The 25,705-nt window shown below is 35.4% G+C and overlaps 1 protein-coding gene across 5 annotated transcripts in view; it reads right to left on the minus strand.

Moving 5' to 3' along the window:
- The window catches only part of FIG4 (polyphosphoinositide phosphatase FIG4), a 201,367-nt gene that overhangs the window by 47,557 nt on the left and 128,105 nt on the right, over positions 1 to 25,705 (minus strand). For all 5 annotated transcript variants that reach the window (XM_089104442.1, XM_089104438.1, XM_089104439.1 and 2 more), the window contains exons 6-7: positions 24,845 to 24,954; positions 23,177 to 23,369 (exon numbers count right to left, since the gene is read on the minus strand). In XM_089104442.1, the coding sequence (XP_088960568.1) occupies positions 23,177 to 23,369; positions 24,845 to 24,954 (303 nt within the window). The remainder of the gene's footprint in view (positions 1 to 23,176; positions 23,370 to 24,844; positions 24,955 to 25,705) is intronic.

The raw sequence follows: 25,705 nt of genomic DNA on the forward strand, positions 1-25,705 counted from the left end.
GCTTAATGGTCATCAGAAAATTCTTGGTGCTTCACGGCATAGCATTGCTTTCTAAGGTTATTTTCTTTCCTTACATTTTCGTTCCTTACAATTTTCTTTCTTTATTTTCTGAGAAGCAAATACAAAGAAAAATGGATGAACTAGCGGTAAATCCCATAACTTTTTAGGCACTTCATGCAAGAAAATGTTGTTTCGGATCGTTCACCTAGTCTGTTTATAAGCAAATAAACAAAAAACGAAAGATAGTATATAAATTGTTTTTTGTTTTTTTTTAATTTGGACACTTCAAGGCACAAGGCAAAATTTTAAGTTTTTTGCTTCTCTAAAATGTGCATCCAAGAGGCAAATATAAGGTATATACACTTTCTAGTGATGTATTTCAAAATTAGTGCTGCTTCGTGGCAGAAACTACTCTTTCCTAGCAATTTTTTCTCCCAAAAAAGTAAACTTTCATTATTTCAGACGGGTTTTCACTAAATAAGCTAGTTGGTATAGTTGTGATTTTAACAGTATGCATTCGTCACATACCCCCCTCCCCTCCATAGAATAAGCAGTAATGACGCCAATACCTCCTAGGAAGTATAGGGAGTTGTTGTTGATTTTATGCCCTTTATATGAGGCCAACCTCCTAAGAGGGGTGAAATTTTAGTAGACTGCTAAAAGGACTTTAACAAATCTCCTAGGGAAACTTCCCAAACAAACAACTCAGCTGCATGTTGTAGCAGACCATTATGATGGACTATTTGAAGACATTGAGGGTTGTGAAGTTGTTTCTTTGAAAGACAGTAGTGATTGCCACGAACAGCGTGGAAACAGGCCCGGAAAATCCTTTTCAATTCAACCGAATATGGTTCTCGACAGCTGAGATAGAACTCTATCATACTTGATATCCAAAGTAAAGCAAAGCTTATAGAATGCATGGACCATTGGACCAATAGTGACTGCAAATTCCTTGCTTTCCCAGTGTACCTATCAGGAGGATTTGTAGATTGAACTGGAGTAGTTCAGCAGCTTGATTTGCCAAAATGCAAACTGCGAGATTTGCCAATGAACCGAGCAGCATACATGAAAAAGCGGAAATCTGTGTCGCTCTTCACACGGGTTTCTGTGCCAGGACGGGGTGCACGGATATAATCGTGGGAGCAAATGACACAGACATTGTGATCACCTCTAATGTTTTGGCTCGTTTGCGGGACAAAGTCATTTCGATCACTGAATTTGCAAATTGACTCCCATCGTCACTAGTGAATTCAACTCTGTTTTTGCACTGTCTCACCAGATGTGATACTGAGAGCTCCTTTTTCTCCAAGAAAAAGAAGACGATCCTTAGAGCAGCTGTGCCGTGGTTACCTCGAATATCTGCTCTTACTGAACAGATTTTGGAACAAATCGACCGAGTAGTTGAGCTTAAGGATGATATTATGAAGCTACGTTGCGAGATTTTGATCGCCTCATACAGAAAATAAGAGGGATTTCTGTGTTTGAGTGACCTCCATGTTCACTTGTTTCCTTGGTGGAAAACGGTAATGAGCCTGCCTTCAACCGACGACTCCTTTGCCTTACATGTGAAGAGGTGCATTATGCTGCACGCCCTTATGCCTTGCCCCTCGTACCTTTCTCTGCTTGATTTGGATGGGAGATAAAGGACAGAGGCATAGTCCCCATTAAATCAACCCTTCCTGCTTTGCCATCCTCTATTCAGAAAACTTCACCATATTGAAAGTCTAAATCGTGTGGAAAAAATGTCCATGTGCAGATTGAGATTGCGATATTTTGTGCTCTTGTTGTGGGAAGTGCGGCGAGGTCGAGGATGATTCAGACGAGGAATAATTGTGCGTGACTTGAAGTAGAGGCATACTAGAAAAAATACCGCTATAAATTTGGGACTGTGAGTATTAAATAAATAGTTTTAATTCTGACTTTGTTTAGTTTGTTTACCTGTCATTACTGCCATTTCTTCTAACTAATCCTGTTAGTTTGTTATGAAGACATTCTATGGCCTCTAGGCATTTCTATCTCGTATTTGAGCAGAAAAACTGCACCTCAAACTATGTGGAAAATGCATTTTCTTGCATGAAACACCAAAATATAATAAAATGTCAAGTTTCGGTGTGTTCCACCCCTCGCAAGCAAGTGCCGTTGGTATTCGTCGAATCAGCATGGTCGATTCAAGGGGGGTAGGCTAATTCTCGTACCTGCCCCATTCCGTCGTGGTATGTTTCACATTTTCAACACCTGGCGCCCGGAATATCAATGCTACCCATGTAAAAAAGTGGTTTTTCACGTTATTAATTAAAAAAAAAACTTTTTCAACAAAATAAGTTTTTCAAAAAAAAGTAAAGAACTCAATTAAACCAAAAATAGAATCAAATAATCTACCAAACATAAAACTGCCACAAATCAGTATCAATAAATAAATGAAACCCAAAACAAACGGAAATTAAAATAAAAAACAGATTCAAGCTCAAAATAAGCAGAAATTAATATGAGTAAAATTCTAAACCCCATGCTTTCTAAAAGCCAGAATATAATTTATACTTTACTAAAAAATTTCAAATGAATTTAGTGAAAAAAAATGTGCATTGTCAGTTTAATATACATATGCTGATATTTATTCCTGAAAATCTTAATTAAATTTTGATTTCTTAAAGTCATAAAAGTGAAAACATTTAGAAGAATTTTATCAGTTAAGTACAAATTTATGGTAGCTGTATGCTTGGTAGATTATTTGATTCTATTTTTTTTTCATTTTTGGTTTAATGGAGTTCTTTACTGTTTTTTGAAAAGCTTATTTTGTGAAATAAGTTTTTTTATTTAATTTATGTTCGTTTTATATTGACATAGCCTTTTTCAGGGAGAAAGACTGAGCCTCTTCGAAAGTTAAACAACCACCCCTTCCATAAAAACCTTAAATACTCCCTGGGCTAAACTTACAATCCTTGCCCTAATCTCTGGGGTTTGTTTCAACCCCAAAAGCCTTGACATATGATATTTAGACTATTTTGAATAGAATGATCATCTCAAAATTTCTATTAGATGCATTTTGGGACACTACGACGTGTGTGTGGGGGGGAGGGGTTATCTGACCTCCGATCACTTTGACTCTTAAACAAAGCAATAGAGCGTCTGATTACAATGAGCCCCCTCCGAAGTTTATATGACCTCGCTTTCAGAGGCAACGCTGTAGCGTTGCCTATAGTAAAGGCCATACGGCTCCAATGTTTTGTTATTATTTTTTTTCCCAGAGGCACTTCATATGGAAGGGGTCGTCGTCGAAGCTTCAAAAGGGGCTTATTTGATTGGAAAACGAGATTTCCAATGCCCATTTTAATAGTCTAAAATGATTGGAGGGCAACTAGCCCCCCCACACCCATCATTCCCCCAAACACACCCAATCAAAATTGTGAGATGGCCATTATGTTCAGCGTAGTTGATTTCCAAATAGAAAATAAATTTTTGAGGAGAACATTCCCCCACAACCCTCAGGGCAAGGGTTCTAAGTTATGCCCTTGGGGCATATAAAGTTTTAATAGAAGGCGTTGTCTTAGAAACTTCAAAACAGGCTCATTCGATTGGAAATTCAAAGGGATAGTGCCCATTTAAATAGTCGAAAGTGATTGTAGGGTAACTAGCCCCCCCCCCCCCCCCTACGCCTATCATTGCCCCAAACACGTCCAATCAAAATTTTGAAATAGCCATTTTGTTCAGCGTATTGATTTCAAGATAAGAAATATCTTTTTGAAGAGGAGACTCCCCCATAACCCTCAGGGCAAGGGTTATAAGATATACCCTGGGGGCATATAAGGTTTTTAGAGAAGTTGGTGTTGTAGAAAATTCAAGAAAGGCTCATTCGATTAGAAATTAAAAGGGCTAGTGCCATTTTTAATAGTCAAAAATGATTGGAGGGCAACTACCCCCCCTCTACGCCCATCATTCCCCCAAACACATCCAATCAAAATTTTGAGATATCCATTTTGCTCAGCGTAGTTGATTTCCAGATAGAAAATATGTTTTTGAGGAGGATACTCCCCCACCACCCTCAGAGCAAGGGTTTTAAATTGTGCCCTGGGGGCATATAAGGTTTTCATAGAAGGCGTTGTCGTAGAAACTTCAAAAAAGGCTCATTCGATTGTAAATTCAAAGGGCTGGTGCCCTTTTTAATAGTCGAAAGTGATTGGAGGGCAACTACCCCCCCCCCCCACGCCCCGTATTCCCCCAAACATATCCAAACAAAATTTTGAGATAGCCATTTTGTTCAACGTAGCTGATTTTCAGATAGAACATATGTTTTTGAGGAGGACACTCTCCCACAACCCTGAAGGCAAGGGTTTTAAGTTATACCCTGAAGGCATATAAGGTTTTTATAGAAGGCGGTGTCGTAGAAACTTCAAAAAAGGCTCATTCAATTGGAAATTGAAAGGGCTAGTGTCCTTTTAATAGTCGAAAATCATTTGAGGGCAACTCACCCCTCTCTCACGCCACCTTTTCCCCAAACACATCCAATCAAAATTTTGAGTCAGCCATTTTATTAAACGTAGTTTTAATTCTGGAAATTAGGTCTTTGAGGATGACAACTCCCCCACAGTCCTCAGGGCAAGGGTTGTAATTTCAGGATTCTCCTAATCCTTCCCATTATTTCTTATGGAAGGGATGCTCGTATAAACTTTAGAGAGGGCTCATTTGATTGGAAATTGTAAGTTCTTGTTCACTTTTTAAGAGACAAAAGAGATCGGAGGGCATCTAGCCGCCCTCCCCCTCGCTCCTCCACGCCCTAAATGCATCAGATAAAAATTTTGAGATAGAAATTTTTTTAAAAATAGATCAATGTTCTGATAACAAAAAACTCCGGTGTCGACACAGCCCACCAGGTCCCGGGAATCGGCGTTGTAAGTTATGCCCTGGGATATAAATAATCAAACAATCATTAAATAAGCAATCAATGCAAACAAACATACAATAGATATTAATATACATTAATAAATAAATTTAGTGCTGGTATTAATGTAAATTAACAAATACATTTCTGCTGGGTGGAATTTAACGCGGGGGAATTATCAGCAGGAAAAGAAAATGTTCTTTAAGGGGGGAGAATTTCCCAGGGGATGGGTTTTCCAAATGTAAATTATTCAGGGAGGGGACAACTAAACCCATTCGATAATATTCTAAATTTTACATCTGAAAGTAGCGGGAATAAAGAATCAATGGAAATGTCAGAGATAGCACTTCAGGTTGCTTTAGACGATTTTGTTCGTGTCTTTTGAAAAAAGACATTTTCAAAAGACAGATTATTTTCATTTGTATTTCTTTCTTTGTGGCTGCTCAATTATGTATGTGAGGGGGGTGACTTCCCCCCCACCACTGTCTACGCTAAGGTTTCAGTTTTTATCTCAAGTCCTAAAATCTAACGTAATGTGATAAAAGTATAACTTAATATAACATATATAGAAAAACATTTGCATATGACACGGAACAAATAATCAAAATTGCATATTATGAGTTGAGGCTCATCCAAATGATGGCCCAAGGGGCTCACCATTCCACAATCTATGAAAACAATCCTGGAATAACTGAATACATAAAGGATTTTTGAGTATTTTAATTATCTTCCATAACTCAAACGGTCCAACATTCTACAGCCCAATGCGTCTGTCTAATCTCCTAAATCGGGAACGGAGGACATAAGTGAAGTTCCGCCCCGTATTGGATGAGTCTCCAACCTCACCCTCCCCCTCTCCTACTGTCTAGGCTAAAGTTTTCTTCTTTATGCTAAGTACACCACCCCCCAAAAACTTTAATAAGGTAAAGTTTTGTATGGGAAGAACACATAGTAAATCTATTATAATTATCCAATTATAAGGTTAAAATACATACTCTATGATAGATGCAAAATTGCTTTGGCAAACAAAATCCTATTAAGGTCAATTCCAAACAGTCGTGATCCCTTTGTGTCAGCAAGTGAAATGGTCTAAACCCCCTTATTGGAGCTATTTTTTCAATTCATTCATTGTTGTCAATCACTATCCACAAGTTACGCAAGCTGTCTATTGTTCATATATAAGGTTTTTATCAATTAGGTAATCGTATAGACGTTGAAAAAAGCCTCATTCGATTTAAATTGAAAGTTCTAGATCCGTTTTTTAAAGTCAAGAATAATCAGACAGTAAGCACCCCCCCCCATGCCATAAAAACTTGAAATTTTTGCAATAAAAAACGAAAAAAAATTAATTAAAAAAAAATTCTGAAAAATAAGTTTTTCAAAGAAAAGTAAAGGCCATTTTAAACTTAAGCTCAGAATATACAAATACCTGTTAAAATTCAAACTCAAAACGACCAGAAATTACTATTAATGAATAAATGAAACCCAAAACGAACAGAAATTAAATAAACAATCATAGCAAAAAACATACAACAAGTAATAATATAAATGAATAAATAGATCTTAAAGCGAGTAATGCTTAGATCGAATAAAAAAATCAAGCTTAAAACGAAAAAAAACATTTTGCTATTATAGTACAAATGAAACTTAAAACGAACAGAAATTAAATAAACAATCAATGCGAACAAACATACAATATATATTAATGTAAATGAATAAATAAATCTCAAAAAGAGTGAAACTTAAATTGAATATGCAAATCAAGTTTGAATCAAATAAAAATAACTACAAACAAGAGTTTGGGTATCGCTTCATTGTAGAAGCCTAAAACCTACTGCGTCATTGGCGCTTTACTGAAAGCGAATTATATTACAAATGTTTTCTTTTGTACTTAATATTGAAAATAAATATTAAAATTACAGTAAAATTTGAACTGATGAGCTTTCAGAAATTAATATCATTACACATCAAAAATTCAGTTTAATTTATTAGTTCTTTCCAAGATTGGCCAAGACAAATATAGTTTCACTACAAACAAAATTTGGATACTGCCCCCTTCTTTAACTGTAAAAACCTAAAGCCTTCTGCGTCATTGGCACTTCACTGAAAACGAATTACTCGCATATTACAAATTTATTCTTTTCCAGTTCTTACAGCATTGAAAATGAAAATGAAAATTACAGTGAAAAAAAATCTCGAACTGATGGATCTTTCAAAAGAAAATATCAATATATATCTAATATTCAATTTGATTTTGTTTATACTTTCCAAGAATGTTCAAGACTCATATAGTTTTCAGTAAGGCGCCAATGACGCAGTAGGTTTTAGGCTTCTGCAGTGAGGCGATACCCTAACTCTTGTTTGTAGTTATTTTTATTCGATTAAAACTTGATTTGCATATTCAATTTAAGTTTCACTCGTTTTAAGATTTATTTATTCATTTACATTAATATATGTTGTATGTTTGTTCGCATTGATTGTTTATTTAATTTCTGTTCGTTTTAAGTTTCGTTTATACTATAATAGCAAAATATTTTTTTCGTTTTAAGCTTGATTTTCTTATTCGATCCAAGCACTACTCGCTTTAAGATCTATTTATTCATTTACATTATTACTTGTATGTTTTTTGCTATGATTGTTTATTTAATTTTTGTTCGTTTTGGGCACAGTTTATATAATTACCAGTAAGTTTACCGCAGATGATTTCTGGCTCTTCGTTCTCGGTGCGTACAAAAAGCTCCTCCCACTTATTTGTGCACTTATGGATTAGTGTGTTTGCGTCAATCAATGAGAAATGGTTAGAAAGTGCATTATTCATAATCGCGAAAGCAGAAAAAAACTTGGTGAGTCGACCAAGTAGTTTGCAACTGGCCCATCTCACAGGTATGACTTAAATTAGTTACAAATTATGACAATCTATTATTTATATGCGGTGGACTCAACTGATTGGCCTATGCAGGATTTTATAAAAAAGGGGTCGGGGGGTTGATAAAATTTGTGAAAATAAGGAATTTTTTTTCTTCTAATAACTGGTGGAATAGGTGTGATGGTTTCAGGGGCGGATCCAGGATTTTTAGGGGCGGGGCGCAAAATAGGTTGATGCGATAACTTACGTTAGGAGCAAGTTTAATTAATGCAAACTTGCGTTAATTAGGTAAATTACACTACTTTAGACTACTTTAGGGGGGTACCCCTCGCCACCCCCTCTGGATCCGCAACTGGATGGTTTATCATTTTTTTTCACGTCGTGATATTTATTTTCTCAGATTGTAGTTCCTGTGATACTTGAACAGTCTAGTTACCTGTTTTGGCGGAGAGCCGAGATAAGACTAGTTTCGTTTTCAATCAATGTTTTCGTATGAAATGGGCAGACCTTTCCTGAACTTTAAACAATAGATAGCGATAAGGGTTCCTGATTGAGACCAATTTTAGGACTTGGGTTCTAACGACTTTGAAACCTACTTGTAATTCCTATAAACATCTGAACTAATTTTATATATATATATATATAGACCCCGGCGCCGCGCCGATGAGGGAAGACCGGCAGCGGCAGGGCAAAAAACAGCACGCTGCGCCGCGCCGTCGGTAAGATGTCGGCGGCGCGCCGCCGGTGCGATCAATGTTTACCGCAAATATTAATGTTTTCATCAGTCTTTCTCAAATCACAGCTTCAATTTACAACAGATTCGAGCCTATTCATGAGTTCAAAAATTCACAAGTCACTGGCTGGAAACTGGCCTTCTTCGTTATTCGTCAAGAGAAATAGAAATCTGGTAGAAATGAAATGGCTGTGGCGTTTCAGAACCCTTGCATAATACGAGTAGTTGAAGTATCTATTAGCTATGTATTCTTAACATAAATAATTATCAAAATTAGTATTTTTTTCCATCGAGCATTACTGCATACAAAACTTCAAATACCGTATCACAAAATTCGTCAGTTATCTGGGTAAAAACTTTGAATATAACTTTGAACTTAGAAGCTTAATTTTTTCATAATGCCCTTTGCCTATATCTGTTTTGTCACCTTTCAAACAGTTGAAATGGGCGACTTTGATATTGATTTTTTTTTTTTTTTGCTCTCTTGGAATTACTAAGAAGAGTTTTTTTGATAAAAACTGGTTTTTAATTAAAATTTAAAAAAAGTGCATTTTAAAGTTTTTTTGGCTTCTTTAAAGAATATATTTGGTGTAGACTACGCTTGAGTTAATCGTTTTTTATTGGTTTTGACTGCTCTTTTGGATATTATTCATTTTTTCTTTTGGGGATTCATTCCAAATTATAAACTCATAAATACCTAATATCAGTCAAAGTATAAACTGTATATAAAAGCAGTAAATTTATCAAATTGAAAAATACATGATGAACACTTCACATGAGAACACTTCAATTACAATGACACAAAAACACTTAATAGTTTATTGGCTATGAAGAAAAATTAAGTGCCAGCTATTTTCTTCGGTAAAAAATGAAAAGCTCATCCGTTTTAAGTGTAATTAAATGAAATGATATGCACACTGAAGTAGCTCCAGGAAGATGTTGAAATGTTCATCCTAGTTCGTCACTTTTAATCCAAGCAAAATGTTAGGACACTTAGTATCAGTTATTGAGTTTAAGCTTTGATTTCCAAATGCTCACAAGAATTATCAAATTTAAGAAAATCGCAACAATAAGTCACCTGTGGTCAAAATACTTAGACTCCTCTTTGATCCCCACCCAGGCTCAAAGCTTCTGCTATGGTCATTTCCATGAAAATCTCCAAAGAGTTTCTTTTTAAAACAGCTTTCAAGCGTAGTTAGGGGTATTTAGACTTTTTTGCTTTTCTTCAAAGCTTTAAAAAAAAAGTGTTATAATATTCCAAATGTTACATTTGTGCATATTTTTGGTAATCATTTGTGGGGTGATCGAATTTTCTAAACAACTGTAGATACGTGAGAACGTTGAAACATCTAGTACCCTGAGGTCATAAGACTGTCAAAGATTCCTCCTTGAACCTCCCAAATTGAAAGCTTTTATTATGACCTGGCCTTTTAATGTAACTTGGGCACTGGACCAAGGGCGCCATTGTTACTCGAGCGCAACTTTGGGTGGGGATGTCGATATCGCTTTCGTCACACCAATTCGTTTTAGTGTGAATCTACCTGGTACTTATGTATGAATATTTTCAAAGTAAACCCGTTTCATCAATAGAGAAAAAACTGGATTGAACGCATATGTCAGTTTCTCTTAGGAGGGTAAAGCCATGCGAGTGCTTTATCAAGCATAAGTAACGGAAAAATTGTTAGTTTTTTCGATTTTTCATTTTTTTGGAATCCCTGCTCTCACTAAAAAAAAAATCAAGGTACTATCTCTTAAATATTATAACTCCCCCCCCCCCTTCTAGATACTATCTTAATAGGATACCGTCTGTGCTTTAAATAAAAAAAAAATAATTAACTTATTTGCACCCCAGCTTTAAAAAAAATCGAGGTATTATCATTTAAATATGATAGCTCAGTACCCCCCCCCCCTCTGGATACCACCTTGATAGGATGCCGTCTCTGCTTTAAATTAAACAAAAATAAAACCTTTTTGGGATCCCTGCTTTCAATAAATAAAATTTCGAGCTATTACAATTTAGATGTAATACCTCCCTACCCCCCCCCCCCTCTGGATATCATTTTGATATGACACTGTATCAGATTTCATTTGAAAAAAAATTTACTTAATAATCAACTATTTCACTACATCGTTCAAACCGACATGCAAAATTACTCTAAACCGATTAGTGTTCACTGAAAAAAAAAAAATTGAGGGAATGAGTAAAGAGGTAAAAATAAGAAAACAAAAATGTCAAAATTATTCAGATATACCTCAAATTATTGGAAAACTGAGTGATATATTCGCCATGGCATTCCATAAGATCCGAAAAATCGAATTAAAAGGGAGCACACACAAAAGCCAAATAAGGTCAGTAGCCTATGAGAAATCGCAAAATACCCAAGACAATGAAGAAGTCCTAATGGGGAGCCCTGGGTCTATCAAAATATTTCAATGGTATCCCAGGGAATTTGATATCATTTTCTTCTGTCTCCACTTTAAATGAAAAAAATAATTATCTTTTTGGCATCCCTGCTTTCAATAAAAAAAGAAAAAAAAAGAGGTATTATCCTTTAAAAATGATAGCCCCCTATCCCCCTCCCCTATAGGCAATAATTTACAACTTATTTATGAATCATATTTTTGGGGTAATTTCCGGTTCAATCTTTAATTCCCCAACCTTGTACATAGCTTAGTCTATAGCTAAATTTTGTCTCAACCGAAGGCTGTTTTTTTTTTTTTGTGGGGGGGGGTAAAAATGTTCCAGAAAGAAGATTGTATTTTCCATCAGGTGTTCAATAATTGAGTATTAAACATTAAGAAAATCTTATCTAAAAACAGCAAAAAAAATCTGCAAACTTACAATTCAGCTGTAGAATCCAGCCTTCAAAAGGCTGTACAAAAATCCAACAAAAGGCTGAAGCTTTATAGTAGTGAATGCGTTCTATAATTCTATTCAACTTGAAAATAAAATTCTTGACTACGAATGATGTAAGAAATAGCGATTGGGAAACTGCATTCGAAATGATTTAAACTCATTTCATAAAGACGATACTTTTTTGTGTCAACATATGAAGAACTGTGTATATTGCAATATTTTCAATAGCATATTTTTATGCAAAGTAACAAAAGAGACGAAAATTAATGAACAAGAGAGCAGTGAAGAATTATGGTATACAAAGTAATATTTGGCAGGGGAAGTCACTGGTGATAAATCCTTAAGGGTGGCACCGTGATTGCGTGATTTTCGGGGAATCAAATTGTTTTCCGGGTGAGGCATAGATTTTCGGGGAAATACCCGAGAATTTGAGGATGGTACAAGCCTTGCTTGATTTCTAATCAGGAAAATCGAAATACTAAACCACACGAGAAAGAAAAGCTCGGACTTTGCGGTTGACTCAATAAAGAATTGCCGTAAAAATAATTTAAAGTCAACCGAACGCAACCGCCTCTGCCGGCGGCGGCGTGCCTGCAGCGCGCCGGTGGCCTTACGACACTTTGGCGGTGTTCGACCGGGCCTCTTGTCGGCGGCGTTCGATCGATCTGCCGGCGTGGCGCCGGGGTCTATATGTATATATATATATATAAATATAAATATATATATATATATATATATATATATATATATATATATATATATATATATATATATATATATATATATATATATATATATATATATATATATATATATATATATATATATATATATATATATATATATATATATATATATATATATATATATATATATATATATATATATATATATATATATATATATATATATATATATATATATATATATATATATATATATATGTATTTATTTATATCGGCGCATACAAACAGCCCCTCTCATTTGATCTGCCATCAGCGGTCCAATTACCCTGGAACACGTATTTTGGCAGAAACTTTCTCAAAATGCCTTTGAAACCAACTTGGGGCTTTAAAACCTACTTTTAATTTCTAAAACATATAATAATAACATTCAACTACTTATTACCAATTTTGATGCAATTATTGGGATAAATCAATATAAGATTGGTTTCTTCAAAATTAGTGTTCCAACGTTGAAGCCAAGTTTCGCGTTCAAAAAAGATCTGACTTGTCTACCCGTGAAAAGACCTAATGTCACTTATGTTTATAGGTTCTCTGGAGCACTTGCACCTCGGTCCGGGTTTTTATAATGGGTGAGATAGGGAAAGATAATACTGCTAATTATATAAATTGTGGTTTTGGGTTTCATTTATTCTTTAATATTAATTTCTGGTCGTTTTTTAGTTTGAATTTTAACAGGTATTTGTATCTCCTAAGCTTAAATTTAAAATGGCCTTTACTTTTCTTTGAAAAACTTATTTTTCAGAAATTTTTTTTAAATTATAAAACCTTATATGTCCCCAAGGCATAACTTCCAACCCTTGCCCTGATGGCTGGAGGGATTTTTTACCTTCAAAAACATAATTTCCAGACCTTTCTGATACGCTGAACAAAATGGCTATCTCAAAATTTTGATTGTAAGTGTTTTAGGCATGGGGGGGGGGAGTTTGCCCTCTGATCACTTTCGACTAATAAAAAAGGAACTAGTCCTCTCATTTTCCAATAAAATGAGCCCTTTTTGAAGCTTCTACGACAAAAATTTGTATAAAAACCTTATATGCCCCAAGGGCAAAACTTAGGACCCTTGTCCTAAGGGCTATTGGGGGAGGGTTGTCAACCTTAAAGACATAATTTCCAGACCTTTCAACTACATTGAACAAAATTGCCATGTCAAGATGTTGATCTGAAATGTTTGGGGAAATGATGGGCATGGAACGGGGGTGATTCTCCTTCCGATTACTTTCGACTATTAAAAAGGACAATTGCCCTCTCAATTCCCAATCTAATGACCCCTTTTTGACGTTTTTACGACAACGCTGTCTATAAAAACATTATATGCCCCCATGGCACAACTTACAATCTTGGCCCTGAGGGATGTGGGGGAGATTGTCATACTAATCATAATTTCTGGACCCTACAACTAAGTTCAACAAAATGGCTATATCAAAATGTTGATCGGATGTGTTTGGGGAAATGATGGACGTGGGGGGGGGCAGTCACCCTCCGATCCCTTTTGACTACTAATAAGGGCAATAGCAAACAAAATTTCGAGATGGATATCTCGAAATTTTGATTGCATGTGTTTGGCGAAATGATGGGCGTGAGAGGGGGGTTAGTTGCCCTACAATCACTTTCGACAATTAAAAATGGCACTAGCCCATTCAATTTCCAATTGAATGAGCCCTTTTTGAAGTTTTTACGACAACAATTTCAATAAAAATCTTATATGCCTCCAGGGCATAACTTACAACTTTTGTCCTGGGGGCTGTGGGGGGTTTGTCATCCTCAAAGACATAATTTCTGGACCTTTGAACTACGTTGAACAAATGGTTATCTGAAAATGTTGACTGGATGTGTTCGGGGAAATGGTGGGTGTGAGAGGGGTTTAATTGCCCTTAAATCACTTTTGACCATTAGTAAGAGTATTAGCCATATCGATTCCCGATTAAATTAGCCCTATTGAAAGTTCCTATAGCGAAGATTTCTATAAAAACCTTGTATGCCCCTAGGGTAAAACTTACAACCCTTATCCTCAGGGTTGTGGTGGGAGGGGGGGGGGGGTTGTCATCCTCAAAGAACTAATTTCCAGAATTTTAAACTACGTTGAACAAAATGGTTATCTCAAAATTGTGATTGGGTATGCTCGGGGAAATGGTGGGCTTGAGAGAGGGGTTTGTTCAATCACTTTAGACTATTAAAAAGAGCACTAGCTCTCTCAATTTCCAATTGAATGAGCCCTTTTTTAAGGTTCTACAAAACCACATTCTGTAAAAACCTTATATGCCCCCAGGGCATAATTGACAACCCTTACCCTGAGGGCTGAGGGGGGGGGGAGGGGGTTGTCATCCTTAAAGACAAAATTTCTTTAACTCTCAACTACACTGAAAAAAATGGTCATCTCAGACTTTTTAGTGGATATGTTTGGGGAAATGGTGGGCGTGAGAGAGGGATTAGTTGCCCTCCAATCACTTTTTACTATTCAAAAGGGCACTAGCCCTTTCAATTTCCAATTCAATGAATCATTTTTGAAGTTTTTACGACAATTCTTTCTATAAAAACCTTATATACCCCAAGGGCATAACTTACAACCCTTTCCCTGAGGAGTGAGGGGGGGGGGGTATCATCGTCAAAGACAAAATTTCAAAAATTTTCAATTGCACTAAAAAAAATAGATATCTCAAAATTTTGATTGGATGTGTTTGTGGAAATGGTGGGCGTTAGAGATTAGTTGCCCTCCAATCACTTTTTACTATTAAAAAGGGTAATAGCCCTTTCAATTTCCAATTTAATGAGCCGTTTTTGAAGTTTCTACGACAACGCTTTCTATAAGAACCTTATATGCCCTCAAGACATAACTTACAACCCTTGGCCTGAGGGGTGGGGGGTTGGCATCCTCAAAGACATGATTTCTAAAGCTTTCAACTATGTTGAACAAAATGGTTATCTCAAAGTTCCGGTTCGATGTGTTTGAGGAATTGTTGGGCGTAAGAGAATGTTTTGTTGCCCTCCAGTTCATTTTGACTATAAAAATTGAAGCTAATACTTTCAATTTTGAATCAAATGAGCACTTTTAAAAATTTCTACGTTTACTCTTTCTATAAAAAGAACTTATATGTCCCCAGGACATAACTTACAACCCTTACCTTTAGGGGTCTGAGGGGATTCACATCTTCAAAGTCATAATTTCCAAAACTTTTAACTGCCTTGAACTAAATGGATACTCAACATTTTGACTGCATGTGTTTGGGGAAAAGGTAGGGGTCAGAGGGGGGTTAGTTGCTCTGCAGTCACTTTCAACTATTAAAAAGGACACTAGCCATTTCAATTTCCAATTGAATGAGCCCTTTTTGAAGTTTTTACGACAACGCTTTCTATAAAAACTGTATATGCCCCTAGGGCATAACTTAAAACCCTCGCCCTGCGTGCGGTGGGGGGGGGGTTGTCATCCTCAATGACCTAATTTACAGAACTTTCAACTACGTTGAACAAAATGGCTATCTCAAAATTTTGATTGGATGTGTTTTGGGAAATTATAGGCGTGAGAGGGGGATTAGTTGCCTTCCAATCACTTTTGACTATTAAAAAGGAAACTAGCACTTTGAATTTCCAATTGAACGAGCCCTTTTTGAAGATTCTATGACAACGCTTTCAATAATAACCTTATATGTCCCCAGGGCATAAATTACAGCCCTTGCCCTGTGGACTGTGGGGGGAATGTCCTTCTCAAAGATATAATTTCTAGATCTTTAAACTGCGGTGAACAAAATGGCTATCTCAGAATTTTGATTGGATGTGTTTGGGGAAATAGTGGGCGTGGAAGGAGTGTTAGTTGCGTTACAATTACTTTCGACTATTAAAAAGGGCACAAGCCATTCCAATTTTCAATCGATTGAACCCTTTTCGAAGTTTCTAAGACAACTCCTTCGATACGAAGTGCCCTGGCCTAAGACCAAGCAAAAAAAAAAGGAAATTTTTCCAACATCGTTCTTTACTTAGGCAGCGCTATTGCAATGCTTAACCACCTAGTTAAGTGAAGATGTCCACTTGATCGATTTTCTCTTTACCCAAGATCCCTTCTTCGCCTTCACTTATTCTAAGTCTTAGCGATTCTTCTTGACATGAATTTTCAAACCTATTCTTGCACCCAGAACTCGTAAAACCTCTAAAAGTTCATTCAATTTGCTAACATTTTCATCTAGAACGCTTAGATTATCAGCATAATCTAAGTCTAGGAGGGTTTTACTTCCCTATTTGATTCCGAGTTCTTTCATTGCCTTTGCGGTGCTCCATAGGAAAGTCCATGAAAATGATCCATATAAATGGGAATAGAAGGCAACCCTGCTTAACTCCTGATTTAATATGGAACCAGCAACTAACCTCATTTCCTACCTTAGCCGAAGCTATGTTATTCTTGTATATAGCACTAAGTGCAAACAGAGACAACGCTCAGACCACCTCACACCAACACACCAATTTAAATTAGAACCCGATATTTTAATTTTTAAACCAAAAACCTGACAAACTTGAGAAAAATTCATTAGTCAATAATATAACTTCAGCAGTAAAAGACGAAGAGAAATTAATTTTAGAAAACTTTCCGAAAAAAAAATATTAAAATCCAAGAAATTAAGAATTTCTTTCCATGAAATTAAAAAAAACACATCAAACATTAAGGTAGTGATATGGATAAATAGTTAAATACTTCAGCGAGTAAAAATTAAGCTTAAAACACACAGAAATTACTACTAATACTAGTACTAACAACTCACCGCAGCACCAAGCTGCCCTAAGCCAACACAGCTACACACCCTCCTCCTCCATCCCAATCTATTCAAAGCCTCCCTTTTTACACCGTCCCACGAAGCTCCCATTTCCTTTAAATCTTTCTTTCATTACCCAACGTCACCTTTTGATTTTCACTTATTCCTAGCCTTAGTTACTTTGTCTTATTAACATTAGTTTCAAACCTATTCTAGCACCCTGAACTCACAAAACATCTAAAAGTTCATTCATTTTGCTCACACTTTCCTCTAGGACGCTCAAATCATCAGCATAATCTAAGTCCAGGAGACTTTTTCCTCCCCATTTGATTCCGTGGTTTCCCATTGCCTTTCCTGTACTCCTTAAGACAAAATCTATCAAAATGATCCATATAAAGGGAGATAGAACACAACCCTGTTTAACTCCTGATTTAATACAAAACCAGCTGCTAAACTCATTTCCTACAGGAGTTTACCTAGTGCCCCTCCACCTTAATCGTAAGCCTTCCAATGTCTATTGTGTCATTTGTGCTTTACTGAAAACAAAATTCATTTTAAACTGAAACTAGAATATTGAATCAAAATTACTGTTCTATAAAATCTTGAATTGCTGAGATTTCCTGAAATTAATTGTTACATGTTGGGCATTCAGTTCATTTCTATTCGTTCTTTTGCAGTCGCCTTGATTTTTATAGTGGTATTAGTTTTTATTTTTCGAAATACTTCTCATTTCTATTTGAAATCATTTTGAGGGCTTTTAGGGTTTTCACATCATACTGAGCTTTATAATAACTACATCCACATTTCCAAAAAGGAATTAGATAAGACAAGTTTTCTAAACAAAAGAACTTAAAACAAACGTAAATTATCCTGTATATGAATAGGGCTGCTCCTCTCAAACCCCAATTCTCCAAGTTAAAGTTTAATTAGTGCATGACAGAAACTTTTAAGAGTACAAAAAATATAGCACTTGGTAAACGTAGGAATTCGTTCATCGAAAATTTGGACTTGCTCTACTATTCGCAGACGACACAGCTAATTCCGTCACAGGTACAGGTGAACCATCGGTCAAAGAAAACATCTGTCGTAGTCTAATGAAGCTATTGCAGTGGTTTGCTGACAACCGCATTGCTTTAAATTCATCATTTTAAATTTATCATCTTTTCTCGACTTTCCTATGCCCTGCCGTCGCTTTCTCAAATTTCTATCCATTTTAACGGAGAACTAGTTACCATTACTATAATAGAATCTTGTAAGTACCTAGGTCTTACAGTTGATGAAAATTTATCTTGGAAAGTTCATCTTGATAAACTAAGGATTAAGCTAGGATTAATGCGGTATCTAAAATTTTACCTCCCTTTCCCTGCCCTTGAGTCAGTTTATTATTCATTAATTCTTTCTTATTTTAATTTATTTTAATTTTTGTACCATTGCTTATTTAAATACTTTTAAATCCCGAATTAAGCCCCTTCAACGTCTTCAAAATAAGCCCTTCGTACATTATAAGCACTCCTTCCTTCCCCCTCGTCACTCCCTGATAAAACCCCCTACTGAGTCTATATACATTTTTGAACATATCACCAGTTGATCTCTTCCTTCCAGACCATTGTGTCCTTTTTAGACTTAAACAAATTAAAGAACTGTTACCATTGGCTCTTGATTCTATTAATTTCTCGGTAATTTCGTTTGTTCAGAATAAGTATAGTCTAAGAAGACGTTCAGCTAAATTGCCTAGCCATAGAATTCATACTGAACGACTAGAATTCCTACTGGACTTTCTCCAAAAATTTTTGGAGAAAAAGTTTTGGAACATTCATGAAAGTTATTTGGATGCACATTTCTCTATTTCACTTTCTAAAAATAATTCAAAACTATATCTAATTGATAATTATTACTAATATAATTATTAACATGAAGCCATGGTTGCCGGTGCTGCTGGTGTTAATTTATATTCTTGTTATTATTTGATTTGGAATGTGGGCTATGAGTTGAATTTGGTGTCTAATTTTCTTTTTTATTATGTGTAGTTATATTGTTATTTATTATTCATTTTTCCATTACTTTTACAACATAACTTATTTTTCCTTCAAAGGGTGCCGGTTCTGGAGTATAACTCACTTTGTAGGCACCCTATTTAATTATTTTTCTTTTTTGTTGCACAATGTATTATGGTGTTATAGTGACTGTAAGTAGTTATAGTATTATAGTGAGTGTAACAGTATATGCACCACAAGTGTACATAAGAAATCTATGTATTTCCCAACTTAAGAAATCAAATCATAACTGGTAATTGTGTCTAAGCGAATTCGAAATAATTTCCAAGTACACTTCCTTCGAGGTTAAATAGTGTGAACAAGGTTATTCAAGAAGAAAATTTAAGAAAAAAAATTGGAGTTTTGTTCTTATTTTATGAAGAAAATTGGAGGACAATTTGGTTCGTCTGATCATAAAACTCAAGTAAATGACACTACTATGTCTCTTGTTTCACTCTACAAGAAATTTTCCTTATATTTTAGGTTTCGAGGCAAATTTTTTTCTTCGAATTATGAGCTTACCAATAAGAACTGTTTTCATCTCCCTATTTGGCAATGTTCTGTGAGAGTTACATCAAAAGTTTTGCTTCTGATAGTTTTTTATTAATAAATTCTTTGCGGACCCGTTTCGTTGAAGATCTTCCATCCATGAGTTCATCCATGAGTTATCCATGATGTTCTAATCATAATCAGGATTCTCAGAATAGCTTTTTGGCGCATTTTTAGTTTGACTCCAACCTGTAGTTTACAGTGGAGGTTAAAAATTCAGGAAAGCTTTCTTTCTTGGATGTCCTAATTCTAAAAAAACATTCCAACCTCAAATTTTCTATACATAGGACCCCCACTTTAAATGATTGTTCTTTGCATTACTCGTTAAATCACCCCCCTTCTGTGAAAAGAAGTGAGGTTATTTTTTTTAGTTAAGAGTTTTAAAAAATTGTTCAGGTAATAATGTGATCTCTCATTTTGTTGTCACTCAATTCTGTAATAGTTATCTTATTGAATTTTTTAAAATAAAAAATGTAACAAAAAAATCATTAAGAAAGGCAAAAAAAGAAAAATATGGAGCCAATCCCCCATTTTCGGTCAATCTCACGAAGGAAAACCAGAAGTTCACAACACTACCATACACACCTAGACTTAGCCTAAATATTGGAAATTATCTTGGAAACTACAAATTTACCGGCATGGCAATTTTTGTCCCAAGAAAGTTTTTTTTTAGAAATTTGTTTTTAGACTTTTGGTTACCAAAGATTGCGAACATTAATCAAGATTGCGAGGAGTCACGTTCTTTTTACTAGGCTAACATATCAACAAAGGGATGACCCTTCTTGTAAATATGCAGTTTTCAACATATATTAGCTAGAATGAGATTGAATACATCACTTGATGTTGTTTTTTTTCTCTTTTTTACTTCAATAATCGTTTTTTTTAGGAAATTACAATTTGAGCCCTTAAAGGGACTAAGAGAGTTCAAATAGCGCATTCAAATAGCGCTTTCAAAATTCATAACACTACCATACAAACCTAGACTTAGCCTAAATCTCGGAAACTACGAATTTACCGGCATGGCAATTTTTGTTGTTTTTTGTTACAATCCCTCATTTTCGGTCAATCTCACGAAGGAAAACCAGAAGTTCACAACGCTACCATACACACCTAGACTTAGCGATAAACTTGGAAAAATTTTGCATAAAGAAAATCTTTCTGTATCTTTCATAAATGAACTCGAGGTTTTACGTCTTCCGATTCTAGGAAAGCAAAATTTCAATATACCAACCTCTAAAGACTGAGAGTAAAAACGATGCTTTTAATTCAATGTTAGCCTTCTACACTTTTGAATAGTATTTCAGATTATTAGAGTTTTTTTTATGGAACGAGCTTAGTCACCATAGTAGAGGCTATACCATAGTCTTTTAGTGAAGTAATTGAAATAAAAGAAAATAAATATATAAAGAATTCGCTTTGAACAGAGATTAAAAAAAACAAGTTTTTTTTAACTGAAAGTAAGGAACGACGTTAAAACTTAAAACGAACAGAAATTATTCCGTATATGAAAGGGCTGCCGCCGCCTCAACGCCTTGCTCTTTACGCTAAAGTTTTTTATTTTTTAAAAAAAATTGAGTTGTGAAGTCAAACTTTAGCGTAAAGAGCGAGACGTTGAGGAGGGGACAGCCCCTTTCATATACGGAATAATTTTCTGTTTGTTTTAAGTTTTAACGTCGCTCCTTATATTCAGTTAAAAAAAACTTTTTTTTATTTAATTTTTGAACGTTTTTGAATTAATTCAGGTTTTGATTTTGGCTCACTGTACATGAATAATTAAAACAAAATTTGCATATTAATTCTACTTTTATTTGGTTAAATGGCTTTCTCGAAACTTGTTTAATTTTATTTACGAATGTTTTTATTAGTAATAAATATACGTAACTTACGAATTAACTTATGTAACGAACTTCTATATTCGTAGATTTTTATTACGCATATTAGGGGGTTCGCCCCCTAGTCGATACCTTGCTCTTTAAGCTAAAGTTTGAATTTTTTTCCAATTCATTAAAAATGACCCCTTAATCACAAAAGCCGTTAATTAGAATAAATAGCTCTTATGAAAGTACTACAAAATCTTTGGCGTAAAGAGCGAGGTATTGACTAGGGGGTGAACCCAATCATATACGTAATAATTTCTGTTCTTTTTAAGTTTTGATGTTGCTCCTTACTTTCAGTTGAAAAACCTGTTTTTTTAAATTTAATTTCTGATCGTTTTCTTTAATAATGCTGGGAAATCCGGCACCCCCTTCATAGCAATGTCCCTTCCCCCATGAAACATTCCTTCATGAGAAGATCCTCCCATATAACCCCCGACCCACTCCCCCCCCCACCTACCAGAAAAAATCTCCCCTGAAAACTTCTGTATACTTCCCAATAACCAATACTATATGTTAACATTGGGTAAAGTTCATAACTTTCAGCCCTCTCCCCGGGGACTTCGGGGGATTAAGTCATCCTAAAAGACATATTTATCATATTTTCGACCATGCTGAACAAAATGGCTATCTCAAAATTTTGATCAGGTAACTTTGGGAAAAAAATGAGCGTGGGAGGGGGCCTAGTTGCCCTCCATTTTTTTGGTCAATTAAAAAGGGCACTAAAAATTTTAGTTTCCGTTCTAATGAGCCCTCCCACGATATTCTAGGACCACTGGGTCAATACGATCACCCCTGCAAAAAAAAAAAAAAAAAAAAAAAAAAAAAAAAAAAAAAAAAACACGCATCCGTAATCTTTCTTCTGGTAAAAAAAAATATGCAAAATTCTAAATTTTTGTAGATAGGAGCTTGAAACCTCTACAGTAGGGTTCTCTTATACGCTGAATATGATGGTGTGATTTTCATTAAGGTTCTATAACTTTTAGAGGGTCTTCCCCCCTTTTTTCTAAAATCAGCCAAATTTTCTTAGCGTATTTTTTGATGGGTAAAATTTATATATTTGAAATCAGCATTAAAATTTGATTCTTTTGATGTACCTATTGGTATCAAAATTCCGTTTTTTAGAGTTTCGGTTACCATTGAGCTGGGTCGCTCCTTACTTACAGTTTGTTACCACGAACTGTTTGATACTGAAGATGTTTTTATAAACCCTGTTTATGACACTTTAATATAAAGATATTCGACTCATATTCCCTCTCTTTATAAAAAAAGAGATCTTTTATTCGTGGCTTGCTTTTTTCTCAGTTGTTTTGTTCTTTGTGTTTGGGTAACTTTAAAAGTTTAGTTTTTATTTTCCTTTTCCACAGAGGGCTGAGGGCTTGGCGGATATATATATATATATATATATATATATATATATATATATATATATATATATATATATACATAACGTCAAATTCTGCGTATAGGGTGGAAGGTTGAGGGGCGTTGGCCCTCCGAATATATGGAATAACTTCCCTTTTATTTGCCTTCCTTAGACCTTCGCCCCTCCTGTATTTCCAGAGTCATATAGCCACCTCAGTAAAGACCTTCCAATTTTCTCTAAGGTCAGCAGAAGTGTAGAGATTTTTTCACTCTTTGATTAAGGCTATGCAGATGGCATGCCAGTCTTGCTCGTATGTCTTTCGAGGCACATGTTTCCCCGTTGTCTCACGGCCAGAAATGCGTGTTCAGCAATATGATTGTGGCACGCTAGATGCCACAGTCTTGGCTGCTTGATTACGTGAGATACGTCTGTCAAGTTCATGTATTGGCAATATTCCATATTGATCATTGAATCCGTCCAGTTAATGCTCCTTCGCAGGATAATGATTTCATATCATGTTATTCGAAAAAAAAAACATACCAGCTGATTCTGCAAAAGGTTCGCAAATTTCTATAGTAATAGGTGGCTTAGCAATCTTCACAGGTGGTTGACTCCATTGTGAAGGCACAGAACCACGAAGCTGTACAAAGGACGTGAATCGAGCCTTATTTAGCCAGCAAACCCCTGCTTCGTGCACAATTTGTTCGGTTTCAACTTCATTTGCAACATCGCCCTGGAAAAAAGTATACACTAAACAGACGTGCTCAGAAACCAAAGATCTGACGAAGAAGGCCCTAAAAACAACCCTCGCAAAAATAGGCACTTACTTATCTGCCTTCCCAGCATTACGAATCCCAACCATTAAAGGAAAAAGGCACCAGGTGATGTGTAAGTTTGGGTACTCCACGCTTTTGAGTGCCAAGAGGCGTTCCTTGCGATCCTCCCCCCTTTTATGCTGTCAACATAAATACACGCCAGAAGAACTGCGCAGAACCGTTCTGCAGTACAAATCGTTTGGGTGATTCTTTCGTTCCTTTTTTTCAACCAGTGTGACACAAATCGTCATTAGGGTTTGAATATGTCGTGAAAGTAGCGTAAATCAGTTGTGGCATTAGTCATGACTACGATAGCAGTTTTATAAAATGAATCTTTAACCATATATCAAACTGAAGCCACGTTACTCAGCAACATAAAGTAATTTTTATAGATCTTTTTTCTACCACTTGCCAACACAGCTACGTAAGCTCCTCCTTCATACCAAACTATTCAAAGCCTCTACTCCACAAGTACCCCCAGTGCAATTTGGAGCTGTCTCAGGAATGGTAACTATTATTTCGCTTAATTTTAAACATGAAATTTCCTTCCGAAAACAAATTTGGGGGAATCTTAAAAATTGTCTGAAACCCCCCAAAATGGTGTCGAATTCAAATGAAGACTGCATTATTGGAATGAACAAAGCCGAAAACCACATTTTATAGTCCCCTATCTGGAGCAACAAGTAAATCACCTTTCATATCATATGCAGTAATGTGTCTCCTTTTTTTATTCTGCTTTGTTTTTTTTTGTTTTGTTTTTTTTAAGCCGCAAGTGGGGTGCTGAGACATCATAGAAAGATGTTTAAGGGCTCATTTGAAAGGAGATTGCTATACCTACGTGCTTTTTAAAGTAACAAAACATAGTATTAAAAACAAAATAAAATTTTTATCAAAAATTCTATTAGACAAATTGCAAAGATAAGTGCCTATTCTCCATGATATTTTACTAATGCCAGGATTTAGCTAGCGTTAATTTGAAGAAATCAGAACGTTTCATTAAATTTTCAGCCAATCAGAAAATTTTCTGAAAAATTTGATTGACTTAAAATGGCGCTAGATCGCAGTATTAGCAAAATCTCAATGTGGATGGGCCTTAAGTAGTCCTGTTTTATTCTTCTACTTTTTTCAGCATATACATCTCAAATCTTAAGAAAATAAGTGAGATTAGCTAACTTTTGCTTGAATCATGCAGGGGGAGGGGAGGTATATTTGGCCCCCTGCTTTCTTCCCTGAAATTTAAATATTTTCACGAAGTTTTCTGTAGTTTTCCATGTAATTCCATCTTTTTAACCTCACCCCCTCTAAAATAAATTATGAAATGCATGGTTGGTACTTATTCATCATCGGGACAAGCTTTGGTTGACTCTTACAATACAAATCAGGCAATACTCACGTTATAGTTTGAGCCCCGTTTAAGAAACCGTGTTCCAGCATATTTATTCGACCTCCTTGCTATAAGAGTGAGAAAATACGGCTTCCCAAACACAGAAACATTGGATTGGCCTAAAAAACAAATGGAAACACTTAAGTAACTAGTGAGAAATAACTAAACAATAAAAAAAAGTAGTTATGGGAAATGAGAACACGAAAAAAAAAAGAACTAAGAATATAAATATAGCTCTCTTTTCTAGGCCTTCTCAGCTCAGAATAGGACAAGACCCCAATTAAATTAAGAAAGGCAGCTATGGGTCAAACTCAATATCAGGAAAACAGTCAATAGTAATTTTTGAACCAATAAATAAACGCTAATTATTACAGCAGCCTTTATACAGTAGTATCTTAAAAAATTCCAATAAAAGTATGTTCATTGTGGTTATATTTTTTCTTGCATCTCTGAAAATCTGAAGGTTCTGCAAAAAGTCGGATTAGTCCCACTTTTGCAGAGTTTTATGTAACTCAATTTCCATAGAGTTTTATGTTTTTTAAACATAAATTTATACTAGCCTGATCCGAGGCCCCCCAACTTTCGCTTTCACTCTCCAGTTCACCCTCAATCTTTTGTTAGAATTTAATCTTTCTATATGCTGGTGCCACAAATTCAACGAATCTAAGTTACTCTCCAATGAAATATTACTCTCATGACTACGTTTTCCTCTGAGATTATAATTTATTACAAACAGGCAAAAAAAGATTATTTGAATTTTTGAAGCCCTGTCTTAACTGGTGTAATAAGGGTTCTATGGATTCCATAGTTTAAAAAGCTTATACACTGAATTCGAACAACGCATTTCAGCCTCTCTTCTTTCATGTGCAA

This window comes from Artemia sp. Qi Xiang Cuo, chromosome 18 (assembly GCF_049724085.1).
Source record: "Artemia sp. Qi Xiang Cuo chromosome 18, ASM4972408v1, whole genome shotgun sequence".
NCBI lineage: Eukaryota > Metazoa > Arthropoda > Branchiopoda > Anostraca > Artemiidae > Artemia > Artemia sp. Qi Xiang Cuo.